This window comes from Oncorhynchus gorbuscha, linkage group LG24, assembly GCF_021184085.1.
Source record: "Oncorhynchus gorbuscha isolate QuinsamMale2020 ecotype Even-year linkage group LG24, OgorEven_v1.0, whole genome shotgun sequence".
Classification (NCBI taxonomy): domain Eukaryota; kingdom Metazoa; phylum Chordata; class Actinopteri; order Salmoniformes; family Salmonidae; genus Oncorhynchus; species Oncorhynchus gorbuscha.
The window spans coordinates 54,481,955-54,507,935 of NC_060196.1; the positions used below are offsets into that span (position 1 = coordinate 54,481,955).

Here is a 25,981-nt window from a genome sequence, read left to right on the forward strand (position 1 = left end):
TCCTTAACAGCTTCTACCCCCCAAGCCATAAGAGTCCTGAACAGTTAATCACATGGCCACCGGACTATGCTACTTGCTGTTTATTATCTATGCATAGTCACTTCACCCCTACCTACAGTTGAAGTCGGAAGTTTACATACACTTAGGTTGGAGTCATTAAAACTTGTTTTTCAACCACTCCACAAATTTCTTGTTAACAAACTATAGTTTTGGCAAGTCGGTTAGGACATCTACTTTGTGCACGATGCAAGTAATTTTTCCAACAATTGTTTACAGACAGATTATTTCCCTTATAATTCACTGTATCACAGTTCCAGTGGGTCAGAAGTTTACACAAGTTGACTGTGCCTTTAAACAGCTTGGAAAAATCCAGAAAATAATGTCATGGCTTTAGAAGCTTCTGATAGGCTAATTGACATAATTTGAGTCAATTGGAGGTGTACCTGTGGATGTATTTCAAGGCCTACCTTCAAACTCAGTGCCTCTTTGCTTGACCTCATGGAAAAATCTAAAGAAATCAGCCAAGACCTCAGAAAAACAATTGTAGACCTCCAAAGTCTGGTTCATCCTTGGGAGCAATTTCCAAACACCTGAAGGTACCACATTCATCTGGACAAACAATAGTACGCAAGTATAAACACCATGGGACCATGCAGCCGTCATACCGCTCAGGAAGGAGATGCGTTCTGTCTCCTAGAGATGAACGTACTTTGGTGCGAAAAGTGCAAATCAATCCCAGGTACAAAAGTATCTATATCCACAGTAAAACGAGTCCTATATCGACGTAACTTGAAAGGCCGCTCAGCAAGGATGAAGCCACCGCTCTAAAACCACCATAAAAAAGTCAGACTAGGGTTTGCAACTGGACATGGGGACAAAGATCATACTTTTTGGATAAATGTCCTCTAGTCTAATGAAACAAAAATAGAACTGTTTGGCCATAAGGACCATCGCTGTGTTTGGAGGAAAAAGGGGGAGGCTTGCAATCTGAAGAAACCATCCCAACCGTGAGCACGGGGGTGGCAGCATCATGTTGTGGGGGTGCTTTGCTGCAAGAGAGACTGGTGCACTTCACAAAATAGATGACATCATGAGAATTGAAAATTATGTGGATATATTGAAGCAACATCAGTCAGGAAGTTACATCTTGGTTGCAAATGGGTCTTCCAAATGGACAATGACCCCAAGCATACTTCCAAAGTTGTGGCAAAATGGCTTAAGGACAACAAAGTCAAGGTATTGGAGTGGCCATCACAAAGCCCTGACCTCGATCCCATAGAAAATTTGTGGGCAGAACTGAAAAAGCTTGTGCGAGCAAGGAGGCCTACAAACCTGAGTCAGTTACACCAGCTCTGTCAGGAGGAATGGGACATAATGTACCCAACTTATTGTGGGAAGCTTGTGGAGGCTACCCAAAACGTTTGATCCTAGTTAAACAATTTAAAGGCAATGCTTCCAAATACTAATTGAGTGTATGTAAACTTCTCACCCACTGGGAATGTGATGAAAGAAATAAAAGCTGAAATAAATCATTCTCTCTACTATTATCTGACATTTCACATTCTTAAAAAAAAGTGGTGATCCTAACTGGCCTAAGACAGAGTATTTTTGTTCGGTATACAATAGACCAACATAGCTATGTAGTAGAGGAATGCTGTGTGCTGGAAAACCTTGGTAGTGCCTGATTGGAGTAGGCATTGTGGTGCTGGAAAACCTTGGTAGAGCCTGAGTGGAGTAGGCATTGTGGTGCTGGAAAACCTTGGTAGAGCCTGATTGGAGTAGGCATGGTGGTGCTGGAAAACCTTGGTAGAGCCTGATTGGAGTAGGCATTGTGGTGCTGGAAAACCTTGGTAGAGCCTGAGTGGAGTAGGCATTGTGATGCTCATGTGAATGTCCTTTCTTTATCAGCTTCAAACCAATGCAAACTCACATAAAACTTTAGTTTTTAATAGTTTAGCTACTAGTTTGTGGGATTCAACGTCTGTCTTTTTCATGTGAAATGATTGTATTTTATCCATAAATAGTTTCCTCATCTAAGAATAATAAAGCTTTCTTATCTGATTTTATCTCTGGATACGGGATACAGCGCCATCCTACGGTTGGAATGTAGATACATGTCAAGCTTGCCATTGTGTACAAGATTTCTACAAAGGATAGCTTGGTGCTTTGCATCTAAAAGTCGATCAAGACTGGGGTTATAGTGTAAACATATTTCTGAGGTGTCCTAGTAGTTAGAGCGTTGGCCCCAGTAACCAAAAAGTTGCTGGATCAAATCCCCGAGCTGACAAGGTAAAAATCTGTCGTTCTGCCCCTGACAAAGGCAGTTAACCCACTGTTCCCCGGCCGTGGATGTTGATTAAGGCAGCCCCCGCACCTCTCTGATTCAGAGGGGTTGGGTTAAAAGCAGAAGACACATTTCAGTTGAATGCATTGTTGTACAACTGACTAGGTATCCCCCTTACATATTTTAGGTAGCTTGATACAATGACTCTCATTCCCTGTCCAATAGATGGGGATAACAACCTGTAGAAAGTCTATCTATCCCATGTGTACTTACTCCATGTGTACTTATATGCTTACTGCATGATCTGTCACCCCCTCTCTGAGCAGCCCAGCAGACCTGGTTACCCCAGCCCTCGGTCTAGTGAAGGATTCTACCCCAGCCCTCAGCATGCTGGACAGCTCAACCATTACCAGGTACTATACTGTACTATACTACTGTAGTATACTACTGCACTATACTATAACATACTATGCTACTATACTACTGTACTCTACTATACGACTATACTATACTACTATACTGCTGTAGTATACTACTATACTGCTATACTACACTGTACTATGCTATAATATACTATAATACTGTACTCTACTATACTATACTATAATATACTATACTAACACACTTTTAACACAGAGAATGAGTGCTGATAGACATGGCAGCTCTGCTTCTAGCTCCGAAGCAACGTTACAGTATTTTGTCTTTTTGTGTGTTATTTCTTACATTACTAGCCCATAATGTTATTTGTGTCATTACATCCATCCGGATAATAACTTTTGGATATCAGAACGGCGGTAACTCACCAGCGTTACGACCAGGAATACGACTTTCCCGAATTGGGTTCTTTGTTCATACCCCCCCAGGGCAATTGAACTCATCCCAGAGGTTGCTCCAAGACGCCAACGTCGGAGAAGAGGTATTCTGAGTGGACTTCTAGTCTGACTCAGGAGGCGTGCACACCATCCACCGCTTGCGAGTATATTACTTGCTAATGTTCAGTCTCTGGATAATAAAGTAGACGAGCTCAGGGCGAGGATCTCCTTCCATACATACTCTGTTTCACAGAATCATGGCTCTCTCTCGTGATATACTTTCCCGTCCATACAGCCAGCTGGGTTCTCAGTACATCACACAGACAGGAATAAAGAACTCTCCGGAAGAAGAAAGGCAGTGGTGTACGTTTCATGATTAACTACTCATGGTGTGATTGTGATAACGTACAGAAACTCAAGTCCTTTTGTTTGCACGACCTAGAATACCTCACAATCAAATGCAGACCATATTACCTCCAGAGAGAATTCTCTTCGGTTATAGTCACAGTGTATATACACCTTCAAGCCGATACCACGAAGGCCCTCATGGAACTACACTGGACTTTGTGCAAACTGGAAACCACATATCCTGAGGCCGCATTTATTGTAGCTGGGGATTTTAACAAAGCATATTTGAGGAAAACACTACCGATGTTCTATCAACACATTGACTGTAGTGCTGGAAAAACGCTGGACCACTGTTACTCCCCCTTCCGGGATGCCGACAATAAATGACCAAATATCAAATATGATTGAATACAAACAGTGTAGTTATTCCCTCCGTAAGGTAATCAAACAGGCAAAAAAGTCAGTGCAGAGACAAAGTAGAGTTGCAATTCAACGGCTCAGACACGAGACGTATGTGGCAGGGTCTTCAGACAATCACAGATTACAAAGGGAAAACCAGAATCTTGCTCCCGGACAAGTTAAACACCTTCTTCGCCCACTTTGAGGATAACACAGTCCCACCGACGCGGCTTGCTCCCAAGGACTGTGGGCTCTCGTTCTCCGTGGCTGATGTGAGTAAGACATTTAAGCGTGTTGCTGACGGCCCAGACGGCATCCCTAGCTGCGTCCTCAGAGCATGCGTAAGACCAGCTGGCGGGAGTGTTTACGGACATATTCAATCTCTCCCTATCCCAGTCTACTGTCCCCACATGCTTCAAGATGTCCACCATTGTTCCTGTACCCAAGAAGCTGAGATAACAACTAAATGACTAACTAAACTAAACTAAATCGCCCCGTAGCACTCAATTCTGTCATCATGAAGTGCTTTGAGATACTAGTCAAGGATCATATCACTTCTACCTTACCTGACACCCTAGACCCACTTAAATTTGCTTACCACCCTAGTAGATCCACAGACAATACAAGCACCATCACACTGCACACTGTCCTAACCCATCTGGTCAAGAGGAATACTTATATAAGAATGCTGTTCATTGACTATAGCTCAGCCTTTAACACCATAGTACCCACCAAGCTCATCATTAAGCTCGGGGTCCTGGGTCTCAACCCTGCCCTGTGCAACTGGGCCCTGGACTTCCTGACGGGCCGCCCCCAGGTGTTGAAGGTAAGAAACAACATTTCCACTTCACTGATCCTCAACACAGAGTCCCACAAGGGTGTGTGATCAGCCCCCTTCTGTACGCCCTGTTCACCCATGACTGCGTGGCTACGCACACCTCCAACTCAATCATCAAGTTTGCAGATGACACAACAGTCGGAGGTCTGATTACCAACAATGACGAGACAGCCTATAGGGAGGAGGTGAGGGCCCTGTTGGAGTGGTGCCAGGAAAATAACCTCAACGTCATCAAAATGAAGAAGCTAATCGTGGACTTCAGGAAACAGCAGAGGGGGCACGCCCCTATCCACATCAGCAGGACCTCAGTGGAGAAGGTGGAAAGCTTCAAGTTCCTCTGCGTACACATCATTGACAATCTGAAATGGTCCACCCGCACAGACAGCGTTGTGAAATGGTCCAACCACAGGAGGCTGAAGAAACTTGGCTTGGCCCCTAAGACCCTCACGAACTTTTACATATGCACAATTGAGAGCATCCTGTCGGGCTGTATCACAGCCTGGTACTGCAACTGCACTGCACGCAACAGCAGGGCTCTCCAGAGGGGGGTGCGGTCGGCCTAAAGCATCACCGGGGGCACACTGCCTGTCCTCCAGGACACCTACAGCTCTCGATGTCACAGGAAGGCCAAGAATATCATAAAGGACATCAACCATTCGAGCCATTACTGTGTATTACCGATAGAATGGGGTTCCACGTCTCTTCTATTGATTCAATATCTGTGGTATTACTGTTTATTACTTTATACCGTTACCATTAGATATCAGAACCATTTCCATTGATAATAAAGTACTGACAATACTGGTTTAGTAAATGTATTTAAATGGAGCTGTCTTCATGAATATTTTTCTAGCTACTTGGCAGTGGTTTGGTTCTTACTAGCTAGTGGTGTATAGAGGGTGAGAACGTGATTAACTTTATCATCTGACGTAAAATGGTGAATTTATGGCGACCTGACTTGCCCTCTCTCTTCCCATGGCAGCTGAGCTGAAATAGTGAATGCATTGAGAATGAGAAATGATATCTCCCCAAACTAAGTTATTTTACAGCACCTCAGCTCCCCGTAATACATTGCTGACAGCGGGAATTTCCTGTAACACTTTTTCAAACTGCTGGTATTGTTGACTTAAGGCTGATTTAATCTGCGGAAAAATCCACTCTCAGATTGTGTTGTTATCGCGCTTGACTATGTTATCGCCTTAAAAGGCGCTCTGTGTGCCAGTATGCATATTTATAGGTTGTCTTTTATTTTCAGGTCAGTTATTTTTAGGATGTTTATCAGCCAGTGCTAATGTCACATGTCACACACAGGCCATGTCAGCCATGTATGTGGCTCAGATATACATTAAGTCCCATAGGTCTTTGTGTCTGGAGGGTAAATAATGAGGTACTGCGTTATACTGAAAGCTAAGTGTTTCCCTGTACCCTGAAATGCTAACTGGGGCCTATGTTATATGATGAACAGCCTTGCCTCACAGACAATACTTTTGTATCATCACAATCCTCTCGCCAAACAAAATGGGGTTTTCACCTGTCGTCTGTCCTACCATATCCAGGTTGGGTACCCAGGCCCTCACGGCATTCCCGCTATGCCCAGTGGAGGGTACTCTCCCCAGGCCGGTGTTCTGGACTCTCAGGAGGCCTGGAACCACCACCGACCAGGAGACGTCCCCATGTGGTCCCCCAACATGGAGGTGAGAGAGAGCTCCGCAAAAATATACACGTGTACTCTCCTTACTGTGGTTCTGCCAATTGTATTCAGGTGAAATTGCTGAATTTCATCAGCTATTTTCTGAGCTTGGTACATCTCTAGCAATCACAGATGAGGCTTATTACAAATCCACTGCCCTCTCTACCTCCCTCTTCCTCAATCCCCCTCTGCCTGTCTTTCCCCCTCCCAGGACGGAGGTGCGTTGGACATGCGTGGTCTGGGCCAGGCGCTCCCCCCCCACCTGATGGAGGAGAGGCTGATGATACAGCAGCAGCAGATGAAGGAGGACCAGCGCTGGTTGGAGCAGGAGGAGTGCTTCCTGGTAAAGCTTACCGTATGCTTCCCAGTCCAAACACTTTGTGATGTTTTTATCTATTTTGGTCTTCCGCAGGTTTTTTTTGGGCTGTTCGATCGCACAACATTTTTTATTGAGGCTTATCGGAGCTTGGTATCTGAAGTTTACGCCCCTTCGTCAGTGATTGGTCAACAGTAGGGATTTGTCAAATTAAATGTTTGTTGTCATTCAACGACAGAAGACTAGTTTTCATGCACATTTTTTCACTTATGAAATACTGCACCAAACATTAGTTAGATGTAAAATTGCGCAACTAAGTCCTCCTCTACAAAAATGTCAAAATTAAGGAGAGATTTCTTGAGTTGTTTCGATTCATTCTGACTATTTTGAGAAAGCGGTACTTGTCTCAAAAGGTAACATTGCCGCTTTTTTTTAGTTTTTCAAACTGTATTTTAAGTTCACTCCGCCTAGCTGAGTTCTGCTAGGAGTAAAACAAAGCTATGTACGCAGACGCCTTAACAGACCCTTATTCACCACCTACTGACACACACGTGCACCGTCCTGAGAGAAAGGGAGAGAGAGATAGGTTGAGGACCAGCGCTGGCTGGAGCAGAAGGAGATCTTCCTGGTAACAGCCTCTTATCGACCTTATTCACCCAGTACCCTCTGGCTACTTCATCTTTTACCCCACACTGGCTCCCTCTCGCTATCATGCTAAAACACCAGCTAATACACTCTCAATCTCACCTTTGGTTATTTGGATCCCCAAGTAGGATGTGTATTAGCAACAGCACCTTTCATCCTCTGTTCCTCACTAACTCCTGCTAAATAGAAACATATGCTCTCTACCTCAGTCTACACCCTCGTTGTCAATCACTTGATCCTTGTGACTGAGAGACATATTCTCTCTACGTAAGATGTAATGTCAATTGAATGTTTTTTAACCTTTAATTTATCAGGTAGTTATACAGAGACCAAGGTGTCTTTTATAGATGAGCACATCAATATAAAGGCAAAATGCAAGCAGAAAGAAAAACACAGTCATAAAAAACAAACACATTCATCAGTAATAAGGTTCTCAATCAGCCTTCTGAATTGACCTAGTGACACCAGAACACAAGGTCCTCAATCAGCCTTCTGAATTGACCTAGTGACACCAGAACACAAGGTCCTCAATCAGCCTTCAGCCTTCTGAATTGACCTAGTGACACCAGAACACAAGGTCCTCAATCAGCCTTCTGAATTGATCTAGTGACACCAGAACACAAGGTCCTCAATCAGCCTTCTGAATTGACCTAGTGACACCAGAACATCACATTTATGAACATTTTAAAATATTTTTCCAGAAATAAGGTACAAGAAACTAAAAATGGATTCACCTAATTCAGTCGAGACAAGGAATTTAAAAAGTTAGCAATCCCTGAGACTGGGGGCTGGTAACTCATAAGTCTACAGTTTAGTAATGATGTTAGGTATGGTGGGAGTTTTTGTAAAAGGGCTTTGACATCAAAGAGGGCCAAACAACATTCTGGTAGAGAATGCAGTGATGAGTACTTAAACTGTCTCCCGTAATAAAAGCATTGATAAACTGCATCTAATAGCTTTAATGAAGTGTCAGCTGCATTCCTATAGATGATATCACCATAGTCGAGGACCAATGGGAACGTCGACTGAATAATCGGCCTTCTATTTAGCAAGGGGCAGGACCTATTTCTATAGAGGAAGACCATTCTTATTCTCAGCTTCGTAACTAACTATTATTTATTACATTTTTTTATTTGACCTTTATTTAACTAGGCAAATCATTTCATTAAGAACAAATTGTTATTTACAATTCGAACCAGGGACTGCAATGATGCCCCTTGCACTGATATGCAGTGACTTAGACCGCTGCGCCACTCAGGAGCCCTAATCAATATGCTTTTTAAAGCCATAATCAATATGCTTTTTAAAGCCATAATCAATATGCTTTTTAAAGCCCTGATCAATATGCTTTTTAAAGCCCTGATCAATATGCTTTTTAAAGCCCTGATCAATATGCTTTTTAAAGCCCTGATCAATATGCTTTTTAAAGCTCTGATCAATATGCTTTTTAAAGCCCTAATCAATATGCTTTTTAAAGCTCTGATAAATATGCTTTTTAAAGCCCTAATCAATATGCTTTTTAAAGCCCTAATCAATATGCTTTTTAAAGCCCTAATCAATATGCTTTTTAAAGCCCTAATCAATATGCTTTTTAAATCCATAATCAATATGCTTTTTAAAAGACAGATATTAATCTATCCAGATGCTCAGATATTTGTGATCAGGGACGTGATCAATATGGACACCATCCAAAATACATAATAAAATAAATCATCAGTTCATTTTGCACTCCAAAGAACAATATATACTTAGTTTTACCTGCAGTCAATAAGATTTTTCTGTAATTCAATGAAGACAGACTGTAGTTCAAATAGAGCCTGGTCTACCGTGGGGGCCATAGCATAGACAACAGTGTCATCGGAATACAAGTGCAGGTTACAAGTCAATATTGTTCATGTTAACAGTAAAAGGTACAGAACCCAAAATTGACCCCTGCGGGACACCTTTCGTTGTGTCCAGAAAACCTGATTTAACACCATCAGTAGATACACATAGAGTTCGATCTGTAAGGTAATTTTTAAAGCAGCTACATGCAGCCTGGTCTAGGCCAATTTGAAGGGGGCAGGAGTACAATGATTCAGCAAGCAGGGGGGCAGGAGTACAATGATTCAGCAAGCAGGGGGCAGGAGTACAATGATTCAGCAAGCAGGGGGCAGGAGTACAATGATTCAGCAAGCAGGGGGCAGGAGTATAGTGATTCAGCAGGCAGGGGGCAGGAGTACAATGATTCAGCAAGCAGGGGGCAGGAGTACAATGATTCAGCAAGCAGGGGGCAGGAGTACAATGATTCAGCAAGCAGGGGGAAGGAGTACAATGATTCAGCAAGCAGGGGGCAGGAGTACAATGATCCAGCAAGCAGGGGGCAGGAGTACAATGATTCAGCAAGCAGGGGGCAGGAGTACAATGATTCAGCAAGCTGGGGGGCAGGAGTACAATGATTCAGCAAGCTGGGGGGCAGGAGTACAATGATTCAGCAAGCAGGGGGGCAGGAGTACAATGATTCAGCATGCAGGGGGGCAGGAGTACAATGATTCAGCAAGCAGGGGGGCAGGAGTACAATGATTCAGCAAGCAGGGCAGAGGGAGGAGCAGTCGATTGACTGACCAGGGTCAATTAAACCACAGTTCCTCTCAAATAAAAAGCCTGCCGAGATGATAAAATGATTAAAAGCATCACTTATCCCATTCTTCTCATTTATGATGCCAGATTCAGACAGAACTTAGCAGGGAAGAAGAGGAATTTGTACGCTTCCGTGCATTTACTGTTTTCAAAAATGTTCCTCCGTGCATTTACTGTTTTCAAAAATGAAGGATCACCAGTGGTCATGGAGCTTAAAAATGATTTTTGATTTAGCTTTCTTAATCAAGATAGTACATCTGTTTCTCAGTTTGTCTAAAATATTGCCAGTCTACTACAGAGTCAGTTTTCCTTGCTTTGGTCCAGGCCTGAGTTCTCATCTGGATGACAGATCGATCTAACCTTTGGTTTTCTTTCAGAGCTATGAATTGTTTCAAAGGGGCGTGTTCATCTGCCAAAGAAATGTTGTAGAGCCAACGCAGGGTCAGGAATACATATTGAGGAGAAATGTTGTAGAGCCGACGTAGGGTCAGGAATACATATTGAGGAGAAATGTTGTAGAGCCGACGCAGGGTCAGGAATACATATTGAGGAGAAATGTTGTAGAGACAACGCAGGGTCAGGAATACATATTGGGGAGAAATGTTGTAGAGCCAACGCAGGGTCAGGAATACATATTGAGGAGAAATGTTGTAGAGACAACGCAGGGTCAGGAATACATATTGAGGAGAAATGTTGTAGAGCCAACGCAGGGTCAGGAATACGTATTGAGGAGAAATGTTGTAGAGCCGACGCAGGGTCAGGAATACATATTGGGGAGAAATGTTGTAGAGCCAACGCAGGGTCAGGAATACATATTGAGGGTTCCTTTTTAAGATAGCTGGGTGAGACAAGCACTGATCACAGTTAGTGCATTCATCTTAAGATAGCTGGGTGAGACAACCACTGATCACAGTTAGTGCATTCATCTTAAGATAGCTGGGTGAGACAACCACTGATCACAGTCATAGTAAATACACTTGGGTTTGCTTTTATTTTATTCAATGAACTGTTACCCAGTCAGTCTCTCCCAGAACCATCATATCAGTAGTATGCCGCTGACTGTTTTGTTGGGGTAAACATCTGGATTGGATTCCAGTGTCACGCACACCAGTGTTTTCTCTACTAGCTCAATCTTTAGCCCGTCCCCCTCCTGGGGTTGTTCTCTGCTGGAGGAGATCTAGATCGTTGTTGTTTTCATTCAGTGAAATCAGGTGGGAAGAGTGATCTTCTCCCAAGCCTTTTGATATGGAGAGAAAAGGGGATCCATTTGAAAAACAAAGCTGTAAAGGTGTGTGTCTGTGTAGTGAGTGTGTCAGAGAGACCCGATCTCTGACCACAAACTCATCTCCTGAGGGAAAATCAGGGATCAGCCAGCATTCTAGAACCCTTCTCTTTTCTCTGCAGAGCTCGACTCTCTGGAGAGCTAGACTGATGATATGAACTATAACATGGTTAAGGATGACAGTAGTGCTACCTATCCATGTCCAGAATAGGCCAAATACCTTCGTGGAAATAATACATTGATAAAGGACACATTTTGTGGCACTTGAAAATGTTTGTTGTGTTGCTGCGTACAATTCCATAGGATTTAAGATTTTTCTAAACTGGATTTAAAGGGATCTTTAAAAGTTCTGGTATTTGAGCAGCCAGCCTCTGTGATAACAGTCCCTTCCCACCCCTTCATGATCCCTCTCCCTCCCAGAAGGCTTTCCTGTGGAAAATATTTTGGTCTGCGTCTGTTTATCCACAGCCCCGGCCAGCCAGGGTTCAGAAGGAGAGCAATCATTAATGCTGCCTGTTTCATTTGGCCGCCAGATATTGTGGTGAGGATGGGTGGAAATCTCAGCCAGTGTTCATGCTGTTCTCAGAATTAGGAAGACCCTTTAGGCAGATCTGGCAACAGAACCGATGACACTGACGTGGTCTTCCTCTGTATACCTTAGCCACTGTACAATTTAGACATTCACTATCTTTATTCATGTGATTTGTGTGAAATATTCGGTTTCATATGATTATGTATTCCTGTACACAAATAAGGGTTGAGATCGTCAACTGGGGGAAAGTAAAGGAAGGAGGGAGGAGGGAGGGAGGGAGGGAGGGAGGGAGGGAGGGAGGGGGGGAGGGAGAGAGAGAAGGAGGTCTGACACAGAGCAAGAGGAGTCTGCTGTGGGATCAGTCTCTGCATGAATCCGTCAGACACGTTTAAGCCTTGCTCATCCAGCAGCAGAAACTTCAGACTGTTTTGTCGTCTCACTCTGCCGATGGGACCACCGCTGTCCACAGAGCTCAGAGGATGCACCTTTTCAAGTCCTGCTTTGGAAAACCGGTACAGATCATGGCTGGGAAGGGGTGGTGCTTGTTTTGGGGGCTTTCTGTGTGGATTTGTACTGCTGGTACTTGGATACCTGGAAAGATGTTTAATTCTCAACCAGGTGCTCCTGAAGCTCTGAGGATTCCTTCTGTGCAAATCTCACTGCACTGTCTGTGTTTGCATATCTTTGTGGTCAGTCAGGGTGGCATAAATATATTTTAGATTGTTCTGGATGGATGATTGGTTGATTCGGTATTGTTTGTTTGTAGCAGGGAATGAGGGTTAACACAGCAAGATGAAAGAACAGATCTGTTTCAAACGGAATTGTGAGTTCTATGTTCTCATGGAATTAAAACACTAGTGAGAAATCGGCAGTCATTTCCTCTTATGTTGTAAGAAACAGACTCTATAGTATTCTATTTCAAGACTACTGTAACAATGGTTTTAGTGATAAATGAGGTTTTAATCCTTGAGGTTGTGGTTATGAGGTGGTCAGATGTAGCTAGCTAGTTGTCTGACCCTCTGCTTTGTGTTCTCGTCAGAAGCCAGAATCCAGGAACTCGCGGGGCAGCATTGACAGGGAAGACTGCAGTCTCCAGGGGCCGGTGAGTTTCCCATGACCCACCGTTTGTTTAGGTTCATACTCCCAGAGGGACGGAGCAGGAAATATTGTTTTTCAATAAACCAATGTATTTATTACATTTTTCCATTTCAATCATTTTTTACAACAGACATTTTGTCTGGATTTTATAGCGCTGGCCTCAGTAATATACACATATACTACCTTAGGGATGTTCAGTCCTGGAGGTCCCAAACACGTGTTTTTTCTTTCTACCTGGTAGTTAATCGCACTCACCTGGTGTCCCAGGTCTGAATTAGTCCCTTGTTAGAAGGACAGAAAACCAGAAGTGTTTCGGCCCTCCTGGACTGGTATTGAACAGCCCTGTTGTAGCTGGACACTCTCAACCAGACCAGTCCCACTAGGCCGACATATTGGGACTATGGAGGGTGGGAACTGAACTGTGGCAACAGTTTCTCATGCCATCATCTCTCTCTCTCTCTCTCTCTGCTGCTGGATAATCTTTAAAAACAGGCGTCAGCTACAGAACACCCACAAACCAACCAGACCCATTCACACAGTAATTACAGAACAAAACTGGGCTGAGTGGGTCTCGGCTCTGAGAAGAGGAAACATCAGAATGTAGAGGGGAGAAAAAAAATACCATTGTGTGTTCAAATCAAGAGAGGATAAGGTTTTGGGGAGGAGCTGGAGAAATGTAGCTGTCTGCTTGTCTCTGAGGGTCTGAGATATGTTGTGCTGTTAGCCACAGGGTACCCACAACAACACTGAAACACACTGGGCCCATGGGAAGCCCTAATCCAGAGTGCTGTTGGAAAAGCACAGACAGACAGACAGACAGACAGAAAAGTGCCAGTGTGCCTTTCTAATCATTTGTTTGTATTTCTATGATTCCCCTCAGACAGGAAACATATACCAACCAGTGGGACTGGGGAAATCAGGTAAGACAGTCCCTCAGCAATGGCAACATGAGTCTATCTTCTCTGTGTGTTCTGATATTCATGTATCTTTCTTTCTTTGAGAGACACACACACACACACACACACACACACACACACACACACACACACACACACACACACACACACACACACACACACACACACACACACACACACACACACACACACACACACACACACACACACACACACACACACACACACACACTAACTCTCCTCCCTCCTTCTCTCTCCCTCCTCTCAGAGCATGTGGCCCCTCCTAAGAAGCCTCCTCGTCCTGGAGCCCCCAGCCACCTGGGCAGTCTGGCCAGCCTCAACCCTTTAGAAAGCTACAACGAGGGGGTCAAGGTACAGAAGCACTCACAGCACCAAGAAAACACTGTTTTAATGTCTTACTCCAGGGTCACCATCACAGCAACACCAAGACAACACTGTCTTAATGACTAACTCCAGGGTCACCATCACAGCAACACAACACCAAGACAACACTGTCTTAATGTTTTACTCCAGGGTCACCATCACAGCAACACAACACCAAGACAACACTGTCTTAATGTCTTACTCCAGGGTCACCATCACAGCAACACAACACCAAGACAACACTGTCTTAATGTCTTACTCCAGGGTCACCATCACAGCAACACAACACCAAGACAACACTGTCTTAATGTCTTACTCCAGGGTCACCATCACAGCACCAAGACAACACTGTCTTAATGTCTTACTCCAGGGTCACCATCACAGCAACACAACACCAAGACAACACTGTCTTAATGTCTTACTCCAGGGTCACCATCACAGCACCAAGACAACACTGTCTTAATGTCTTACTCCAGGGTCACCATCACAGCAACACAACACCAAGACAACACTGTCTTAATGACTAACTCCAGGGTCACCATCACAGCAACACAACACCAAGACAACACTGTCTTAATGTCTTACTCCAGGGTCACCATCACAGCAACACAACACCAAGACAACACTGTCTTAATGACTTACTCCAGGGTCACCATCACAGCAACACAGCACCAAGACAACACTGTCTTAATGTCTTACTCCAGGGTCACCATCACAGCAACACAACACCAAGACAACACTGTCTTAATGTCTTACTCCAGGGTCACCATCACAGCAACACAACACCAAGACAACACTGTCTTAATGTCTTACTCCAGGGTCACCATCACAGCACCAAGACAACACTGTCTTAATGTCTTACTCCAGGGTCACCATCACAGCAACACCAAGACAACACTGTCTTAATGACTTACTCCAGGGTCACCATCACAGCAACACAACACCAAGACAACACTGTCTTAATGTCTTACTCCAGGGTCACCATCACAGCACCAAGACAACACTGTCTTAATGTCTTACTCCAGGGTCACCATCACAGCAACACCAAGACAACACTGTCTTAATGACTTACTCCAGGGTCACCATCACAGCAACACCAAGACAACACTGTCTTAATGTCTTACTCCAGGGTCACCATCACAGCACCAAGACAACACTGTCTTAATGTCTTACTCCAGGGTCACCATCACAGCAACACAACACCAAGACAACACTGTCTTAATGACTTACTCCAGGGTCACCATCACAGCAACACCAAGACAACACTGTCTTAATGACTTACTCCAGGGTCACCATCACAGCACCAAGACAACACTGTCTTAATGACTTACTCCAGGGTCACCATCACAGCAACACCAAGACAACACTGTCTTAATGACTTACTCCAGGGTCACCATCACAGCAACACAACACCAAGACAACACTGTCTTAATGTCTTACTCCAGGGTCACCATCACAGCAACACAACACCAAGACAACACTGTCTTAATGTCTTACTCCAGGGTCACCATCACAGCACCAAGACAACACTGTCTTAATGTCTTACTCCAGGGTCACCATCACAGCAACACAACACCAAGACAACACTGTCTTAATGTCTTACTCCAGGGTCACCATCACAGCAACACAACACCAAGACAACACTGTCTTAATGACTTACTCCAGGGTCACCATCACAGCACCAAGACAACACTGTCTTAATGTCTTACTCCAGGGTCACCATCACAGCACCAAGACAACACTGTCTTAATGTCTTACTCCAGGGTCACCATCACAGCAACACCAAGACAACACTGTCTTAATGTCTTACTCCAGGGTCACCATGACAGCAACACAACACCAAGACAACACTGTCTTAATGTCTTACTCCAGGGTCACCATCACAGCACCAAGACAACACTGTTTTAATGTCTTACTCCAGGGTCACCATCACAGCACCAAGACAACACTGTCTTAATGTCTTACTCCAGGGTCACCATCACAGCACCAAGACAACACTGTTTTAATGTCTTACTCCAGGGTCACCATCACAGCACCAAGACAACACTGTCTTAATGTCTTACTCCAGGGTCACCATCACAGCACCAAGACAACACTGTCTTAATGTCTTACTCCAGGGTCACCATCACAGCACCAAAGACAACACTGTCTTAATGTCTTACTCCAGGGTCACCATCACAGCACCAAGACAACACTGTCTTAATGTCTTACTCCAGGGTCACAATCACAGCTTGGTTGAGCGTGGTCCTACATTTGTTTGTGCTATTTGTATTTTTATTTATTATGGATCCCCATTAGTTCCTGCCAAGGCAGCAGCTACTCTTCCTGGGGTTTATTATGTATCCCCATTAGTTCCTGCCAAGGCAGCAGCTACTCTTCCTGGGGTTTATTATGGATCCCCATTAGTTCCTGCCAAGGCAGCAGCTACTCTTCCTGGGGTTTATTATGGATCCCCATTAGTTCCTGCCAAGGCAGCAGCTACTCTTCCTGGGGTTTATTATGGATCCCCATTAGTTCCTGCCAAGGCAGCAGCTACTCTTCCTGGGGTTTATTATGGATCCCCATTAGTTCCTGCCAAGGCAGCAGCTACTCTTCCTGGGGTTTATTATGGATCCCCATTAGTTCCTGCCAAGGCAGCAGCTACTCTTCCTGGGGTTTATTATGGATCCCCATTAGTTCCTGCCAAGGCAGCAGCTACTCTTCCTGGGGTTTATTATGGATCCCCATTAGTTCCTGCCAAGGCAGCAGCTACTCTTCCTGGGGTTTATTATGGATCCCCATTAGTTCCTGCCAAGGCAGCAGCTACTCTTCCTGGGGTTTATTATGGATCCCCATTAGTTCCTGCCAAGGCAGCAGCTACTCTTCCTGGGGTTTATTATGGATCCCCATTAGTTCCTGCCAAGGCAGCAGCTACTCTTCCTGGGGTTTATTATGGATCCCCATTAGTTCCTGCCAAGGCAACAGCTACTCTTCCTGGGGTTTATTATGGATCCCCATTAGTTCCTGCCAAGGCAGCAGCTACTCTTCCTGGGGTTTATTATGGATCCCCATTAGTTCCTGCCAAGGCAGCAGCTACTCTTCCTGGGTTCCTGTTTTCCTGGGGTTATGGATCCCCATTAGTTCCTGCCAAGGCAGCAGCTACTCTTCCTGGGGTTTATTATGGATCCCCATTAGTTCCTGCCAAGGCAACAGCTACTCTTCCTGGGGTTTATTATGGATCCCCATTAGTTCCTGCCAAGGCAACAGCTCTTCCTGGGGTTTATTATGTATCTCCATTAGTTCCTGCCAAGGCAACAGCTACTCTTCCTGGGGTTTATTATGGATCCCCATTAGTTCCTGCCAAGGCAGCAGCTACTCTTCCTGGGGTTTATTATGGATCCCCATTAGTTCCTGCCAAGGCAACAGCTCTTCCTGGGGTTTATTATGAATCCCCATTAGTTCCTGCCAAGGCAGCAGCTACTCTTCCTGGGGTTTATTATGGATCCCCATTAGTTCCTGCCAAGGCAGCAGCTACTCTTCTTGGGGTTTATTATGGATCCCCATTAGTTCCTGCCAAGGCAGCAGCTACTCTTCCTGGGGTATATTATGGATCCCCATTAGTTCCTGCCAAGGCATCAGCTACTCTTCCTGCGGTCCAAACATATTAAATAATTTACATTACATATAAAACAAAAGATAAAACAGTACATCATATAACATTATTACACCACTACATATCTACAATACAAAATGTTTAATTCCACCATACAACAATATCACAATGTGTGCGTATGCATGTATTTCCATAAGGTGTATTTTTACTTGTTTTTCAATATGATTCTACTGCTGCATCAGTTACCTGATGTGGAATTAGAGTTCCATGTAGTCATGGCTCTATGTAGTACTGTGGAATAGAGTTCCATGTAGTCATGGCTCTATGTAGTACTGTGTGCCTCCCATAGTCTGTTCTGGACTTGGGAAGAGACTTCTTGTGGCATGTCTTGTGGAATGGTTGTCTGAGCTGTCTGAGCTGTATGCTAGTATTTTAAACAGACAGCTCGGTACATTCAGCTTGTTAACACCTCTTACAAAAACAAGTAGTGATGAAGTCAATCTCTCTTCCACTTTAAACCATGAGCGATTAACATGCATGTCATTAATGTTATCGCTCCGTGTACTTTTAAGGGCCAGCCGTGCTTCCCTAATCTGAGCCAACTGCAATTTTCCCAAATCCCTCTTTGTGGCACATGACCACACTACTGAACAGTAGCATGTAGGACCTGCCCTGTTGATAGTGTTGTGAAGAAGGCAGAGCAGCGATTAATTATGGATAGACTTCTCCCCATCTTAACTACTGTTGTAAACTGTCATGATCAAAACATATTGATACAATACAGGGTTACATCAAGCAGTTTAGTCACCTCAACTTGCTCAATTTCCACATTATTCATTACGAGATGTAGTTGAGGTTAAGAGTTTAGTGAATACCACCCTGCATACCACTGCTGGCTTGTTTCTGAAGCTAAGTAGGGTTGGTCCTGGTCAGTCCCTGGATGGGAGACCCGATGGTGTTGGAGGGCCAGTAGGAGGCACTCTTTCCTCTCGTCTAAATAATATCCCAATGCCCCAGGCCATTGATTGGGGACACTGCCCTGTGTAGGGTGCCGTCTTTTGGAAGTGAGGTTAAACTGGTGTCCTGACTCTCTGCGGTCATGAAAAGATCCCATGGCACTTATTGTAAGCGTAGGGGTGTTAACCCCGGTGTCCTGGCTGAATTACCAGTCTGGCACTCAAACCATCACGGTCACCTAATAATCCCCAGTTTATAATTGGCCTTTTCTTCTTATTGGTGTCCTTTAGTAATGTTTTTTTTGCAACAATTCGACCATGAAGGCCTGATTCACGCAGGCTCCTCTGAACAGTTGATGTTGCGATTTGTCTGTTACTTGAACTCTGAGAAGCATTTATTTGGGTTTCAATTTCTGAGTCCGGTAACTACTAAACTTATCCTCTTCCTTTCCTGTGGCGGTCCTCATGAGAGCCAGTTTCATCATAGCGATTGGTGGTTTTTGCAACTGCACTTGCAAAAATGTTGACCCCTACACAGCCAGGGTCAACCCACCATCCACCCCTACACAGCCAGGGTCAACCCACCATCCACCCCTACACAGCCAGCATCAACCCACCATCCACCCCTATACAGCCAGGGTCAACCCACCATCCACCTCTACACAGCCAGGGTCAACCCACCATCCACCTCTACACAGCCAGGGTCAACCCACCATCCACCTCTACACAGCCAGGGTCAACCCACCATCCACCTCTACACAGCCAGGGTCAACCCACCATCCACTTCTACACAGCCAGGGTCAACCCACCATCCACCTCTACACAGCCAGGGTCAACCCACCATCCACCCCTACACAGCCAGGGTCAACCCACCATCCACCCCTACACAGCCAGGGTCAACCCACCATCCACCTCTACACAGCCAGGGTCAACCCACCATCCACCTCTACACAGCCAGGGTCAACCCACCATCCACCCCTACACAGCCAGGGTCAACCCACCATCCACCCCTACACAGCCAGGGTCAACCCACCATCCACCCCTACACCCCTACACAGCCAGGGTCAACCCACCATCCACCCCTACACAGCCAGGGTCAACCCACCATCCACCCCTACACAGCCAGGGTCAACCCACCATCCACCCCTACACAGCCAGGGTCAACCCACCATCCACCCCTACACAGCCAGGGTCAACCCACCATCCACCCCTATACAGCCAGGGTCAACCCACCATCCACCTCTACACAGCCAGGGTCAACCCACCATCCACCTCTACACAGCCAGGGTCAACTCACCATCCACCCCTACACAGCCAGGGTCAACCCACCATCCACCCCTACACAGCCAGGGTCAACCCACCATCCACCCCTACACAGCCAGGGTCAACCCACCATCCACCCCTACACAGCCAGGGTCAACCCACCATCCACCTCTACACAGCCAGGGTCAACCCACCATCCACCTCTACACAGCCAGGGTCAACCCACCATCCACCCCTACACAGCCAGGGTCAACCCACCATCCACCCTTACACAGCCAGGGTCAACTCACCATCCACCCCTACACAGCCAGGGTCAACCCACCATCCACCTCTACACAGCCAGGGTCAACTCACCATCCACCCCTACACAGCCAGGGTCAACCCACCATCCACCTCTACACAGCCAGGGTCAACCCACCATCCACCCTTACACAGCCAGGGTCAACTCACCATCCACCCCTACACAGCCAGGGTCAACCCACCATCCACCTCTACACAGCCAGGGTCAACTCACCATCCACCCCTACACAGCCAGGGTCAACCCACCATCCACCTCTACACAGCCAGGGTCAACCCACCATCCACCCCTATACAGGCTCCATACAGATGCTGACAAGCAGGCCCAGAAAAAGCCCCAGGGAAAACCACCCTTTTTGGGCATTATTTTGGGCCCTAGTTATGCAACGCCAACTACCATCCATTTAGAAAGGAGCCGGTGAAATGAAGACTGTTTTCAGAGTGTTCTTTTTCTTGTAACTTTCAAGGCAGGCGGTTTGAAGGGAGACTCTTAGAGAGACCTCTTCTTCTAGCTCTGAGAATAAAACCCTGTTAAAGCTCTAAGGCTGTTAATACAGTGGAGGACAGAAGTGCCCAAGGAAAGTAGTGGTTCCTAACTAGATAGAACCCAGCCATGTCCAGTCCAAAGCTCCCTTCTCACCTTCCTTTGATCTCAACAGTTAAAGCCATGTTCCAAAGGTTTTAGACTCATTTCTCACTTCCTCCAGTGAAAGCTAACATTATGAACAATACAATGCCATGCAATAGAATACCATACAATACCTCCAAATACAATAGAATACCATACATTACCATACAATACCTCCAAATACAATAGAATACCATACAATACCTCCAAATACAATAGAATACCATACAATACCTCCAAATACAATAGAATACCATACATTACCATACATCACCTCCAGATACAATAGAATACCATACATTACCTCCAGATACAATGGAATACCATACCATACATTACCATACATTACCTCCAGATACAATAGAATACCATACAATACCTCCAAATACAATAGAATACCATACCATACATTACCTCCAGATACAATGGAATACCATACCATACATTACCATACATTACCTCCAAATACAATGGAATACCATACCATACATTACCATACATTACCTCCAGATACAATAGAATACCATACAATACCTCCAAATACAATAGAATAACATACCATACATTACCTCCAGATACAATGGAATACCATACCATACATTACCATACATTACCTCCAAATACAATGGAATACCATACCATACATTACCATACATTACCTCCAGATACAATAGAATACCATACCATACATTACCATACATTACCTCCAGATACAATAGAATACCATACCATACATTACCATACATTACCTCCAGATACAATAGAATACCATACCATACATTACCATACATTACCTCCAGATACAATAGTGCAGGCCTTTAGATCTTCCTGTCAGTTCAACGTCCAGTTAGTACTCAGATCTTTCTCTTTCTGGCTCAAAACGGAGTGAAACAGGGAGGTACTATTTTGCCCTACCATGCAAAAAGGCAGTAACTGCTCATTTGGTCGAAAATGAACTCATTCATTAAATACATGCTTAATCAGGTGGACAAGTATCCTGCCTCTTTTGTATTGTGTTTTGGAGAAAATGGGGGTCATGTTAGCAGTAACTGTATAAAGTTACTGTGAAACCAAGGTAAATAAAAGCCCTTTTTTTCCAGTTCCACACTATAAGCAGTTACCGCCTTCTTGCTTGGTAGGACAGTATTTTAAAACGTGTCTGTTTGTATTGTGTTGATGCATTGCATGTTGTCTTCTGTCTTCGGGTTCTACAGTATTAATCCTTTCTCCCTCTTCTGTTCTGTTTCTCCTGCATCCCCCTCTCCCTCCCGATCACACTCCCTTGTTTTGTCTCTGTGCCTCCCCCTACTGTTGCGACTACTCCCGAGTGGCGCAGCGGCCTAATGCACTGCACCTCAATGCTTGAGGCATCACTACAGACCCTGGTTTGATCCCGAACTCACAACCGGCCGTGATCGGGAGTCCCATAGGGCGGCGCACAATTGGCCCAACGTCATCCGGGTTAGGGGAGGGTTTGGCCGGGGTAGGCTGCCATTGTAAATAAGAATTTGTTTTTAACTAACTTGCCTAGTTAAATAAAGGTTAAATAATAAAAATATTCCGGATGAGGCCACTTCTTCAAGGTTTATGTTCTACAACCATGGAAGCTTGGCAAGAAAGACATAACCAAAGCAAGTCATCCTAGTATTCAGTGGCAGTCATTTCAGTAATGACCGTAATGGTTATTTTGGCAGTCATACTAACGATGTCTAATCATTTCGTGGGAGTAATAACAGATAAATGTGGGCCTTCATTGATGACTCTCTTCCCTGTGGTATGGCATGATGTATGTAGGGTTGTGTTGTCATAGTTACCTTCACTAACTGTGGTCTAGTAGATTATAGTATATCATGTACAATCTGACTCACCAGTGGGTTCTGCCTCCTGTTTGGACCGTGGTGTGTGAGAGTGTATGTTTGTCTACATGTTTGTTTCGGTGTATTGGGGGTCAAATACATCGCACGTCGTTCACAACCATGTTCTGAGATTGTATGATCTTCATGACTTGTGACTCGAGCTAAAAGTAATTCTGGCAAATACTGTCATCTAATGTTCACTCTGTAACGACATGATGAATCTATAAACGACTGTCTTCAAGTGGTTACAGAAAGAAATCCCTTTTAGCTTTATACCACCTGGTGGTTCAAGTGAAAAGGACAGTTTGGAGGGTAGCTGGGAGGGTAGCTGGGAGGGCAGCTGGGAGGGCAGCCGGGGGGGCAGCCGGGAGGGCAGCCGGGAGGACAGCTGAGAGGACAGCTGAGAGGACAGCTGAGAGGACAGCTGAGAGGAACCATCGAAGATGGTGAATAAGTCACCACAGGTTAATGAGATGGGTGTGCTTGAAAGGATGCACATAATTCTGCAATGTTGGGTTGTATCGGAGAGAGTCTCACTCTTAAATCACTCTTAAATCATTTTCCACACACAGTCTGTGCCTGTATTTAGTTTTCATGCTAGTGAGGCCGAGAATCCACTCTCACATAGGCACGTGGTTGCAAAGGGCATCAGTGTCTTAACAGAGGGATTTGCCAAGGCAGGATACTCTGAGCGCAGCCTAATACAGAAATCTGACAGTGACTTCTGATTAAATTAAGTTTTCACAGAACCGCTTGTTGCAATTTCGATGAGGCTCTCTTGTTCAGATATTGACAAGTGGACTGGAGGCAGGGCATGAAAGGGATAACGAATCCAGTTGTTAGTGTCAACTGATTTGGGAAAGTACCTGCGTAACTGGGCACCCAACTCACTCAGGTGCTTTGCTATATTACATTTCACATTGTCCGTAAGCTTGAGTTCATTTGCACACAAAAAATCATACAATGATGGAAAGACCTGTGTGTTGTCCTTGTTAATGCATACAGAGAAGAGCTCCAATTTCTTAATCATAGACTCAATTTTGTCCCTCACATTGAATATAGCTGCGAAGAGTTCCTGTAATCCTAGATTCAGATCATTCAGGCGAGAAAATACATCACCCAGATAGGCCAGTCGTGTGAGAAACTCGTCATCATGCAAGAGGTCAGACAAGTGAAAATTATGGTCAGTAAAGAAAACTTTTAAGCTCTTCTCTCAATTTAAAAAAAAAACATGTCAGTACTTTGCCCCATGACAACCAACTTCTGTATGTTGTAAAAGGGTTACATGGTTGCTGCCCATATCATTGCATAGTGCAGAAAATACATGAGTTCAGGGGCCTTGCTTTAACAAATTGAACCATTTTTCTGGAGTCTAAAATGTATTTCAAGTTGTCAGGCATTCTCTTGGCAGCAAGAGCCTCTGGGTGGATGCTGCAGTGTACCCAAGTGGCGTCGGGAGCACCTGCGTGCACGCGCGTTACCACTACACCATGTCTCCCTGTCATGGGTTTTGCACCATCAGTACAGATACAAACACATCTTGACCACCAAAGTCCATTTGATGTCACAAAGCTGTCCAGTACATTAAACATATCCTCTCATATTGTCCTGGTTTCCAGAAGAGGATGTCTTCCTTAATTGACCCCCCATAAATGTAAAGGACATATACCAGGAGCTGTGCCAGGCCCGCCACGTCTGTAACGCATATAATTCACTGGCTTGTATGCGAAGCAGTAATTGTTTCAAAATATCTCCTGCCATGTCACTGATGCGTTGTGAAACAGTGTCTGATGAAGTCATTATCTGTATAGTTTTTGTTGGCCTTTTCCCCCAGTATTGTCCCATCCATATCCATGGTAGCAGGAAGAATGAAGTCCTCCACTATAGTATGAGGCTTGCCTGTCCTAGCCACTCAGTAGCTCACGATATAAGACACTTCTAGCCCGTCTTATTAATGGTATCTGTTGCTTTTATACATGTCTTACTACTCAAAAGTCAACATAATTCTTGCTCAAAAACTAATATGGCTTATTTTTTTAATTGGAATGTTTTGTATCTAAATGTCTGTGCAAGAGTGAAGGTTTCATCAGGTTGTGAGATAGTATTTTTGCACATATAACACACTGTGGCTGATGAAAGGCACTACTCCCAATATAATTGAACCCCAAATCAATGTAATGCTCATCTTCGATGGTCCATCATCCCTGTCTGTTGTTCAGTGCTTTCCCGGGGAAGGGGGCAGTAGCTCTTCGGCTGCATCATATTCACAACTGTCAGTGTCCATGCTAGCTGGGATAACAACAAATGTAGAATTACTGACGCTAGCATTGGAACGTGTGTCGTTGACAGGTGCAGGTGTAGTACTGCTGGTAGTAGCAGTACTACCAGTAGAGCTGGTATGTGTCTATGGACAAAAGGCCTTACTTTTTTTAACCATTTATCAATTTTAGAGCAAACGGAATGAGCAGCAGCTACGTTTGGCTACATACGGACTGTGAGTGGAATTCCCACAAGAGAGTAACGGTTAATGTGATTGGATGTTAATTATTTGACTAGGCTACCTGTATTTGACATTGTATTGTTATTTCGCAGATTTTATTTTTGGCAGTGAAACGAGGCTACTCAGGCGAGAGAAAAACCTCACCAAAATGTATAGCCCCGTTGGAAAATATAAATGGACTGTTTAAAAATTGTGAAGATTTTTTTTTTACAATCACACATTTCATCATAATAGAAATATGATAACTAAGATGATTTCTAGGAGATCGATTCACTTCCCTCAGTATGTTGTATGTGAACCAACTCACCCCCATCTCTGTGGTGTGTAGATCCAGCCTCAGGAGATCAGCCCTCCCCCCACGGCCAACTTGGACCGCTCCAACGACAAGGTGTATGAGAACGTGACAGGCCTGGTCAAGGCTGTTATAGAGATGTCCAGTAAGATCCAGCCAGCCCCTCCAGAGGAGTACGTCCCAATGGTCAAGGTAAAGCTAGCTTCAATCAATGGCGATGAAAGACAACAATTGTTGTTGAATCATCATTATATGCTGATCAAGAGGATATTATTGTCGAGTGATACTGGTTTGTAAGCAGTTCTAGCTTTGTTCTTCTATTACAGTGATATAATGGTTGTTTTACAGGAGGTGGGACTAGCGTTGAGAACCCTATTGGCCACAGTGGACGAGACCATACCAGTGTTACCAGCAAGCACACACAGAGAGGTGA

At 44.7% G+C, this 25,981-nt stretch overlaps 1 protein-coding gene across 13 annotated transcripts in view; it reads left to right on the forward strand.

The window, feature by feature from the left end:
- The window catches only part of LOC124012359 (focal adhesion kinase 1-like), a 220,413-nt gene that overhangs the window by 191,358 nt on the left and 3,074 nt on the right, over positions 1-25,981 (forward strand). For 12 of the 13 annotated variants that reach the window (XR_006834715.1, XM_046325898.1, XM_046325899.1 and 9 more), the window contains 8 exons: positions 2,611-2,697; positions 6,238-6,375; positions 6,583-6,714; positions 12,805-12,867; positions 13,744-13,783; positions 14,049-14,152; positions 25,585-25,740; positions 25,897-25,977. Coding sequence is in view for 12 of the 13 variants with exons in the window: in XM_046325898.1 (XP_046181854.1) it covers positions 2,611-2,697; positions 6,238-6,375; positions 6,583-6,714; positions 12,805-12,867; positions 13,744-13,783; positions 14,049-14,152; positions 25,585-25,740; positions 25,897-25,977 (801 nt within the window). In the remaining variant the exon portion in view is untranslated. The remainder of the gene's footprint in view (positions 1-2,610; positions 2,698-6,237; positions 6,376-6,582; positions 6,715-12,804; positions 12,868-13,743; positions 13,784-14,048; positions 14,153-25,584; positions 25,741-25,896; positions 25,978-25,981) is intronic. The other variant, XM_046325891.1, reaches the window with a different exon arrangement.